General features: G+C 29.7%; 1 protein-coding gene across 3 annotated transcripts in view; it reads right to left on the reverse strand.

Moving 5' to 3' along the window:
- Window positions 1-1,114: 1,114 nt before the first annotated feature.
- The window catches only part of LOC107436363 (protein bowel-like), a 17,042-nt gene continuing 6,716 nt past the window's right edge, over window positions 1,115-11,440 (reverse strand). Inside the window, exons 2-6 of one of the 3 annotated variants that reach the window (XM_071182397.1) lie at window positions 5,423-5,530; window positions 2,854-3,129; window positions 2,582-2,761; window positions 2,176-2,439; window positions 1,115-1,315 (exon numbers count right to left, since the gene is read on the reverse strand). In XM_071182397.1, the coding sequence (XP_071038498.1) occupies window positions 1,293-1,315; window positions 2,176-2,439; window positions 2,582-2,761; window positions 2,854-3,129; window positions 5,423-5,530 (851 nt within the window). In that variant the 3' untranslated portion in view covers window positions 1,115-1,292. Of the gene's footprint in view, window positions 1,316-2,175; window positions 2,440-2,581; window positions 2,765-2,853; window positions 3,130-5,422; window positions 5,531-11,440 lie in introns of all 3 variants that reach the window. The other 2 variants (XM_071182396.1, XM_071182398.1) reach the window with 2 other exon arrangements.

Below are 11,440 nucleotides of genomic sequence, written 5' to 3' on the forward strand. Positions count from 1 at the left end.
ATTCTTTCTAAATGCAACTTTGTAATAAGTTTAAATGTTTAAGTAATTTTAAGTTTTATATTTATTTAATTCTATGCCTTGCCAAAAAATAAAATATTTGAAATATTATTAAATAAATAAATATTGGAAATATTACTTTAATATATTGGGGAATTATTATTAGAAATATTATTTCCTTTTATTTGATATTATTTTCTTTATAAGTAAAAACGGATAATTTTTCCGGAAATTTTTCTCTGCCTAAATTAATTTGAGTTTTCTTCCATATTTAGTAAAATAAAAAAATAAATAAAACTCATCTTAGTAGCGCTGTGCAAGCGAGAATTTCCAATTTTCGGTGCTGCGTTTTGTTTCGTGTTCACTAAGCTGCGCACCTGAAATTTGAACAGAGTGTAAATGCTCTCTAACCAGTTGTCTGCAAACTCTTTTAATTCTACTCTCTTTTGCTCTTGGAATGTATCTGCAATAAATAGGGAGATGTGTGGGAATAGGGAACATTACGTTGATTTTTTTTCGAATTGGCCGAAATAGTCGCTGGCCCCCACTTCCAAAAAGAATTTCTCAAGATAAAATATTATGTATTCAAGGAGTTCAATTTAAAGTCGAAGATTATTTTATTACTGCAATTTACTTATGTTAATTGGAGTTTTATTAACAGATTTATCATGTAAATTACATTCAGTCCTACTTATTTAGCTACAAACGCAAATAAAGAACTCTCAAATTTCTATCAAAAAAACATAAAATGAAAATAAATTTTTTTTTCAAATTCAGTTCAAGTTTAATCATAAGACTTATTAAAACTTAACCACAAAATAAATATTTTTTATACACTCGGACTGGGCACAATTCATACTCAGGGACTTTTACCGGCTGTGATTATTAGACGTAAAATAGAAAGAAAAAAAATCCAAGAATTCTATGATCCACAAAAAAAAGAAGATATTTCCATAAAATTACACAGGTATTATTTTTAATGCATTACTTTCTTTGTATCTACATTTACGAAAAACAGATAGTAAATTAATTTTAATGCTTAAAAATGTTATTTGAAATTTTATGTAAGTAATTAAAATTACTATTACCAATACTAATTAGAATAAATAGACCATAATTCACCAAGAGTTCTTTATTTAATGTAAAACTGGCATTGCTTTAAAATCTTTTATAATCAATAACAATTATACAATGTTTTTCACGATTCATTTGGAAAATTCTGATTCATTTGATTCACCAATTCAATCATTTCACCAGTTTATTTGAAAAATTCTGCGTCGTTGCTGGACGTTGCTCTACATTTCTTTCGAGTCATGCCCTAGAAAGTAATAAAGAATGTAATTTAAATGGACATCTCTAAACAAATGAAATAAATACATTTTATTCCAATACTAAAATAAATAAAGAAAATAAATAAATAGATAAATAAATAACATTTAAAGATAACAGTTTACAAAACATAAATCAAATTTCTACCAATTAAGGGACACTTGATTCCAATAAAAATGATTCCGAAATTTGTGTTGCCGTCAATTTATAATTTGGTATTACTTGAGAAATTTATACGCTTAAAATAGAATGTGTGTGTTCAAATACGAAATTTTCAACTGACTCACAACAATTTATTGTACATATTTGTACATTGAATTTATTGTACAATTGAATTTATTGTAATTGAATTTATTGTACAATTTATTGTACTTATTGTACATATTTATTGTGCATACAACAGAAAATATATCACCCAATCATTAACTCCCCACTCTATGTACATTTTCTTGCACATCTTTGTAATTTCAAGTTTTTAAGTCTTAAAAATGAGCAGAAGAACGAAATGTAACTTCAAAAAAAAAGTTTGAAAATATGCAAAAAAGGAAACTTAAGATTTCAATAACTTTTGTGCAAATTAGAATTAATATCCTAACTTCATGAATAAGTGCAGTTCTTTGAGGATGTCAAATTTTAAACTCTGTAGTTGAAATTCTGCGGACTGTCGAAGTGTTTCAGGTATTTTTTCTTACAAGTTTAACAGTTAATAATTCTCAAACAAATTACTGAATGCTACATTTTTTATTTTGTTCTTGTTGAAGAACTTTCGGTAAACCTTTGTAATTTCAAATTGTAAAATTGTCTGTAAACCTTAATAATTTCAAATCGTGTTAATATCTCATTACTTACCATTTCTCAAAAGGAGCAGCCCTTTTACTGCCTCCATTCTGCGGTAATCCTCATCCTTCGACATGGCAGCATTTTTTTCATCTTCTTGTCCAGGATCAACTACAGGCTCTTGACTTGCAGAAGGCTTGAAGGCCACTTTATTTGTATCGATTTTATCTGGCTCCTTATTCTCGTCGATATCAATGGGCTCTTTATTTGTATCCACACTACCCTCCCTTACCGTTTTGAGCTTATGGATGTTGCAGACGCGGTCCGAGTCGCCATCTAAAAGAGAAAGTCATAAAACATTTATTTAAAAAATACACTATTAACACCATTAATACTATAACCACAATTTTGTAAGAAATTTTTTAAAAAATCGTGTACTCAGTGGTAGTTTAAATTGTGTTAATATCCCATTACTTACCATTGCTCATGCGGAACGGCTCTTCTACTGCCATCATGCTGTCATCCTCATCCTTCTGCCTGGCACCATATTTTTCATCTTCTTCTCCATCGTCATTATTTGTATCCATCTTATCCATTATTACCATTTTGAGCTCATGGGTGTTGGAGATACAGTCCGAATGCTTAAACCACTGCTCGTCTGCTAAAAGAGAAAGTCATAAAACATTTATTCGAAAAATACACTATTGCCATCAGTGGTAGTTTAAATTGTGTTAATATCTCATTACTTACCATCGCTCATGCGGAGCGGTTCTTCTACTGCCATCATGCCGTCATCCTCATTCTTCTGCTTGGCAGCATTTTCTTCAGCTTCTTGTCCGGAATCAACTACAGGTTCTTGAGTTGTAAAAGGCTTGGTAAGCACTTTATTTACATCTATCTTACCGGGCTCTTTATTCTCATCGTTGATAATGCCCATTTTCTTTGTATTCGTTGTATCCACCTTTACCGCTTTGAGCTTATGAATGCTGCAAATACGGTTCGAATGCCTGAACCGCTGGTCGCAAACTAAAAGAGATAATTATTAATAATAATAATTATTATTAATAATAATAATAAGAGATAATTTTGTGTTTGTGAGTGTCTCTAAGTTTAGAATCATTCGTGCTAGGGTTTTGATACTTGGAAACAGTGCATGAGGGGGGAGGGGCAATTTTAGTCTCTAATCTTAAAAGTGTTTAAAATATTTTAATTAAATTTACTATTTCTTTTCTAGCCACTGATTCTATTGGGAATGGTGAGTAAAAACTTTTTTTTCCTCACATGTTTCGCATTAAATCTGATCGCCCATTGGCAAAATGTGCCTCGTTATGGGTTTGATGGCGTACTTTTCAACTGTGTTCAAGAGTAATAGTAAACAGTGCGCACGCGTCGTCATTGCATGTGTTGCTATGGCGACAGCTGCTGTTTGATAGTTTTTTTAGAATTCTTTTTTTCACTTTTAATTTCGTTATGCATTAAGTTGGTGAGTTTATTTTTGAGATATGGGACCAGAGAGATCCCATAAATACCTCTTGAGCTGTGAATAAAAAAGAATTTTATCATTTGAAAGCTATTTTTGTTTTTATTGTCTTAATTAAGAATCAGAAATTCTAACCTACAGTTCAAACTGGATCGTTTTCAATACTAATTTTAGTGAATATCACAAATAAAGAGGGTCTCAAACTGACTGACCCGGTTCCAAAGATTAAAGTTGAAGTGTGTAATTGTGATCACCGGAAGGCGATCACAATTCTTTTTTCTCCATTTTATTGAAAATTAAACTCTTTTCTTTTTACAGCTCAATTTAATCAAAAACGAGTTTCACTGGAAGCGTATTGTCAGTTAATACAGGGTATTGTCAGGAATAATTAAAACTATCGAGGTAGGTGTTTCGGAATGTCGCTAATAAACTAATATTTTAAAATCAGTTTAAAACCGAAGGTTTATTTCGTTTATAGTTATGCTTTTAAAACGTGCTTTTATGAACTTAAATAATGTCAACTTTATATTCGTGCTGACCACGATTAATAGCACTTCCGATGTTGAATATATTAATCGAGTTGATGCTTTAGGTAAGCTATTACGTTTAAAATAAGTTAAAGTTTAATTAAAGTATTTTGTTATTAAATATTTAGTCAAATATTTTAGTTAATAGTTCAATAGTTAGTTAAATATTTTTTAAATATTTAGTTAGTTAGTATAGTTATTTCGTTAAGTTAAAATTAAGTTAAAGCTTAAAATAATGAGCAGTTTATTTTTATTTTGATGATTTGATTTTTTGAAAGTGTGTTTTGCTTAATCTAATAATGAAGTCACCCTAAAGGCAACAAATAATGAAAGGAAAGCGACATTATTTGAAAAATTAATTGCGTCAGTTTTTCCGGCAGGAAAAACAACAGATGAAAGTATATTATCAGGTTTCGCTGGCGTGCAGTCGATTAAACATTGAAAAAAAGAAATAATGCTTGTTCCGAGAAAAATACTGAAGTCTCAATGCTGTTTTTTTCTAGACCTAAGGTATTTTATAGTTTTTGATTAATTAAACATTACAGCCTGATTTAAGGGAAATTTTTTTATTCAATGGGCCATTATCCTTTTTTTTTAAAAAATAATTCGATATGTAACGAAACATTTATAAATAATACAGAAGCTGTTCGAAAGCTGTACAGAAGCTGTTAAGTAAATGGGATATAAAATGAAAGAGTTTCATCAAATATGCCAAGTCATAAACTAAAAGAGGATTATTTAGTTTCACGCAATTAATTTTAAGAAGTATTTTAAATCTAGTTCATAACACGCAAAAATAAATGCACATATTTTTTTTTTTGTTCTATGATTTTAAATTAACCATTATTTATTCGTATTGAATCTCAGTTCAATAAATTTATTAAAAATAAGTCCTCTTTGACTGCTAATGATTTTAAATTTTTATTAAAAGATAGTAATATCGATGAGAAATCCTTAAAAAACTAAAAGGAATAAAAAAAAATTACTTGCCTATAAGTGAATTCAGAAATATTTAATGATTGTCCCAATGAGGATCATGCGGAAAAATACCTCTTGCGAACTGAAAAAACGTATATTTTCAGTTAAGAGAAGAAAAAAAAACGCAAATGCTGACATTTTGGTTAGATTTGATTCAGTTATTGTAATTAAAAGTGATTAGTTTTGTCACACTTTTTTTAGCTAAAATTATTTTTATGAAACTTTAGTCCCGGTACTGGTTGTGTGGAAAGCGTCCTAACAAGCACAGATATTGCCAATTCTGAAACGAATACTTACCAGGAATACTTAAGAGGATACTTAAAAGAATACTTACCAGGGCATTTGAACGGCTTCTTATTACTATGAATCAAAGAGTGAGTTCTCAACTGTCCACTCTGAGTAAAAGATTTCGTACATTCAGTACACTTGTAGGGTTTCTTTCCTGCAAATGGAACAAATGCGAATTGTAATTAAGCAAGGAAAAATTCAAGTTATTAGTAAAAAAAATTTTTGTAAAATTAATCTGAATTTAAACCGTTACAAGAACCTCATAGTTCATGTCTCCCTAATTGCATGACAATTTAAATTAATGCATATTTAAATAATGAATTCATTTTTAAAGTTAAGTTTTTATTTTCAGGAGTGTGTGTGAGAGAGTTCATCCCAAACAGTAATAGGCCTTATTTCAATTGAAAATGAAAGTTGCCAATTTCTGGCCTCTCTGAATAAGAATTTATTAAGTGGCAGATATATAAAACTTAAACTTGTAAAATTTTGGTCAAATTTGCCATAATTTAAAAAAGCTGCCCAACTCGATGCTCAAATGCTCGTAGCTGGAACGAATTGGTGTCATGTACTTAGTTTTTAATTATTTATAAGTAGTGGCTAGAAAATATTTTTAGAACATATGTACTAAACTAAATCTAAAACATAAATCTTGCTGCCACTAGAGAATCTCTATGAAGAATGTAGACCAAAATAGTACGTCTTTCTTTGGTCGTTATTTATGAAATTAAATGGAAAAAGGAAAGCAGATAGTTTATAACTGGAACCGCAACAAATCTTATAAATATCGGAAGCTTTTAAATTTAAAAAGCAGGTATGTAAAATAGTGCGACTTCTTTTGGTCGTATTAAAGAATTTGAAACTTTTCTAACAGTACTGACTCAACAAGAGTTTACAAATTGTCACTCTCAAGTAAATTTAAAAAAAAAAACTATTTTGAGCATTATGCTGGCAGAAAGAAAGTTGTTCATAGACTTGGATATTATAATGTTCAATTCTTAAGAAATACTAAATAAGGAAAAAATTATATTCAATATGGTTTTTTGACAACTTTGTAAAAAATGTCCTCCCTATAAGTAGAGCTACATCCGTTTGCTCCGCACTTTGATTCTTAAACAATTTTCATCACTATCTATTTATAGTTAAAAAATTAAAATTTGAATCCATTCAGTAAATGTATATAAAAAAACTTTATTTAGTTAATAATTTTTACCCAGATGGATAAAACTATTATCTGTTAAAGAATTATATTATCTGAATACTATACAGAATACTATTATCTGAAAGGACATGTATACACATAAGAAATTAATAGCGATTCTATCGAATAGGAGAAAAACGAACGCCTTCGGATCTTCCTTTTAATAATTTTATTTTGAATTTTCAAAGTACCTTTAAATTTAAAAAATTCATAAAATAGTTAAAATGCATCATAATTTTTTTAAACCCTATTATTTCCGTAAATAATTTTCTCTGATTCGCAACGATGCCTGATTTATGTCCTGATTATGTACGTTTTTTACCCTCTAGAGATTATGCATTGTGGGCAGGGCGAATAAGAGCACGCCGAAAATTATGCCGCCGGTAGCTTAGCCACTGGTACGGTTTCTCAAGAGGGACATCTGTTTTAGAGAGGAGGCGCCAGACAGGTCCTCCAAACAGACTGGTCCTCCAGATTGGTGGTTGGACTTGAACTAGCAACTTCCATGCCATAAAGAAAAGAAAGAAAGAAAAAAGACACTGTTATAAAACCTACAAATGAAGTTAAACGGACAGTCTCTGCTGCAAATTGGATTGGAATGGAAAAGATATTGAATACGGCAACATGGAATGTGAGAACTATAAAAAAATATGGAAAAGCGAGATAAATAGTGGATGAAATGTTAAATACATAGAAACTATGAATATCACATTGAAAAAATTTCCCTGCAAGATGTTTGATGGAATGCATTATGCCTGATAGGAAACCACATACAATTAGGAAAAGGAATTATGATATAGAAGAAGATAAAAAAAGAAGAGTTTATTCGAATATACAGCTACAGATGAATGAATATGCAAACTAAGATTAGAAGGGAGGTTTAGAAACGTTATTACTACATCTGGCACCAGCTGAAAACAAAGACGAAAATAAGATGGAAAAGTAGAAAATGCATTTATTGAAGCACCGAAATATGAATTTAAAATAATTATGGTTGACTTTAATGTAAAAATTACAAAAAGAAAATTATTTTAGAGAAACTGTTGGAACTTCTCCAATACATGAAAGAATATGCGAAAAATGACAGTTTGCTGATAGAAATAAAATACATATTAAAAGTATGTACAATGCTTCCACATAAAAATATGCCTTCGGGAACAAATGTAAAACAAATGTAAATTTCAGAAAAAAAGAACTGGTTGAACAAATAATACTGGGTTAAAAGAGCGAATTCTGGAAATTCATTCATTACAAATGAAACAAATCAAATTGGACATATTTTTACAATAATTAGATATTCTTCATTATTAATGTAAAAATTAGTTATTATCAAGCCAGGTGTGGGTCAAATGGTGACTCTTATCACTATTTGGTTAATGTTAAAATACGGGAACGGTTAGCTAATGCTATAAACGTGTTCACTAAACAAAAATAAATAAATAAATAAATAAATAAATAAAAAATTTTAAAAAATGTCAAATAAAAATAAAAATGGAGTACTGAGAAAAATTCGATTTCCAGGCAAAGAACTTTGTATTTCAGATTGAAATACAAAGAAAATTTGAACAAGGCAGTTTTGTAGAAGAACAAATGGAAATCAATGAATTGAAACACTCCTTATAGAAGCTGTTGAGAAGAAAGTAGATGAAAAAAAAAAAGATATAAATAATGGTTTGATGGAGAATGTAGGAATTTTATTAAAGTCCAAAATGAAGCTAGAAAAGTTATGATACAAAAGATAGACAAGGAATTTATAAGGACATGCGCTGAATTGCAAATAAAATTTTCAGAGAAAAAGGACTGGTTAAAAGAACAAATATTAGAAATTGGACAAATATTAGAGAAAATGAAGGAACAAATATTAGAACAAAAGAAAAAACAAATATTAGAAAAATATTACTAAGGCAAAATGTAAGGAGACAATACAAAGCTCTGAGTATCAAGACAGAACTTTTAAGCTGAAAACTAATGGATGTGAGAGTCAAGAGTTTAGATTAAATGGAGAAGAAAAATTGCCAATAGAAAGGTTGTCGGCATATTCTTAAAATAAAAAAATTGAAAATGAGAGTGGAGATTTAAATGTAGAGATAAATAATAAGAAAGAAACTGCCGAAGAACATTTTACACCAACGAGAGAAGAAATGGAGTTTTGTATGAAAAAAAATAACAATAAAGATAATATTACTGAATTAGTAAAATATGTACAGTATTCAGAATTTCAGGGAGAGGTAGTAATTACGAAACAGTTTTTTCCAAATAAATGAAAACCTATTTTATTTTTTAATTTGACTATCCATATTTAGTAAAAGTAAGTTAATACATTGTTAACAAATCAAAAAATTTGTACTTGCTAATAATTTCTTAGATGAAAAGAAAATTCTGGGTACAATAACTATATTCAATCAATCAAATTTTTAAAGTGAAATTAAACTTATTGGAACATATAGAAATGGTAAGGGATTAAATTCTACTGTTCTGTCGATGTTTTGTAGCCTGGTAGTTATATTTCATTCAACTAGTGCCATCTATAATGTTTTATTGGCACTTTTCTTAATAGTGACTGTAAATACACAAAAATGAGGAACACGAACAATGTGATGTGCAAAACAAAGTATACAAATTATTCTAAGAATATTGATTATAATTATTCAAATAAACAGTCATACTATATCAAAAAACTTTTATGAAGTTATCTCTGTAATACTTTCATAATATAGTCAACTGCTTATATTATTGCATTTTATTGAAAAATCGGGATAGTACTTGACATTTTACCTATATGTTTCTTTCTCTTTGTTCTGAAAATATAATTTAAACACAAAATATGTCTGCATATTCCTTGTGAGTATTTTAAACAAAACATACCTTTAAATAATAAAAATAAATATTTTAATGAGAAATATTGCCAAACGCAAAAGTTAACGAATTTATCCAATCATAAAATAACAATAAAAATAATGCACAATCAAGGTTAGCTAGCACTAAAAATTGCTATCAAAATCATATCTCATGCAACCATTTTTAAAGCAATACATTTTGTGATGCCGAAAATTTGAATCATTACTGTGTGACTTGCTGCAATAAAAAGACCACGGAAAGGTAACCCTTAAATATTTATACTAGTTTGAATTCTCAAACGTACGATTCCGAATACGTTGATAGTAACAATAGGGGAGAGTGGGGTCAATTGTAACAGGGTACAATTGTAACAGAGCAAAAATTTCGAGTGTCGGGTTCTAGATGTGGTTCCTAGGTGGCGCACAAGGTGTATTTAATAAATCTACATGTACACCCCTGATGGCAACCATTTTTATGTACTTTTGAAAGAGTTACATCACAAAAGATATTTTCACGCCACGCAAGTACTTTTTTTGGTATTAGAATATTATATTGTAACAAAGTAATTTTGTTTAAACAAATAAAAATTAGTAACCGAATATGTAAGTGGACACTTTAATTAACATTTCAAAAAAAAAAAGATTAGTTTTGCTAATTAACTAGCATTGTTTTTAACAAATGAAGCTGAAATGGCGTCTTGGGGACAATTGTAACAATAAGTAAAGGGACGATTGTAACAGCTGAAAATAAATAATCTTATGTTTACAAACCATTACTTAACTCTTTAAGAACCACCAATAGTTTCCTATATCATTTATATTATGTTGCATGTGCATTATTTTATTTGTCACCTTTCACAGCATAAATTAAAATTTTTAACCCCTTAAAGTTAAAAGTTTAACCCTTTAGGTCTCTGCTCATTATTATTTTTACTCCTAAAATATCACTACTATTTTGATCAATAAAAAAATATATCACAACTATGATAATATGTATAATTAACTATGTTTTAGTTGAATTTATGAACTGTTACAATTGACCCCGTTAGTGGGGACAATTGTAACAAGTGCACGACTGTCAAAAATTGTTGATAACTGATATAATAACATTTAAAATAAGGTATTTATTTTTTTTTCTAGTAGAAGATAGTCTACTTTACTCGTCTGTCAATTAATACTAATAATATGTTGATATGATAATATGATGATTTTTTGTTAGTTAAAAATAGTTAAGTAAAAAATGTTACAATTGACCCCACTCTCCCCTATAGTATTTAAAATATCGAGATTTTAAAAACAATGCGCAAATTGGTGGGCCGAAGCCCAGAAGTAAGACAATTCACTGTAATGACTGCCGAGAGATCGTATAGAAAAGGAAGTGAAATATCGTCATATTAAAAAAAAATCAGAATTTAGACGACTATATATAACTGCCATATAAACAAAATATAGCTAAAATAACAGTCGAAGAAAAACGACCAGAAAACAACGGAATAGCTGTGAATCCTGCACATCAAAAAGTAATTGCTTGGCTGACATAATGTTATCGTATTAAAAATACTGAATTTTATTTTAATTTTATAACCGTCGTTGAACAGCAGACCCAATTCTATGGGTTTACGACTGCTAATGTTCAACTCCGTATCCTTGTAATTTTGAACCCAATCCAGAGGACAAGGGAACTCCTGGTTCGAGTATTGGGAGAAATTTGGCTTATTGGAGGACTTTTTGATGGAGCTAACCCACATTTGCGTTACATGGAGAGGAGGACCACGAAAACCTCCCACTGTTAGCCTGACGGCAAGGGGACTCTAACCAATGATCCGTCAACCACTGAGGATATTTCACGTCAGCACTGTGGTCGGTGCAAGCCAGATGCGGAATTCGTATCGACTGATTTTCGAACCCGGTACGCCACATTGGAAGGCGAACGCTCTATCCCCTTAACCATCACGGCTCCAAAATGCTGAATTTGAAAAATCCTATAGAGACCTCCGAAAAACAGATAAATAACTATCATTTTTTTTAA

This window comes from Parasteatoda tepidariorum, chromosome 6, assembly GCF_043381705.1.
Source record: "Parasteatoda tepidariorum isolate YZ-2023 chromosome 6, CAS_Ptep_4.0, whole genome shotgun sequence".
NCBI lineage: Eukaryota > Metazoa > Arthropoda > Arachnida > Araneae > Theridiidae > Parasteatoda > Parasteatoda tepidariorum.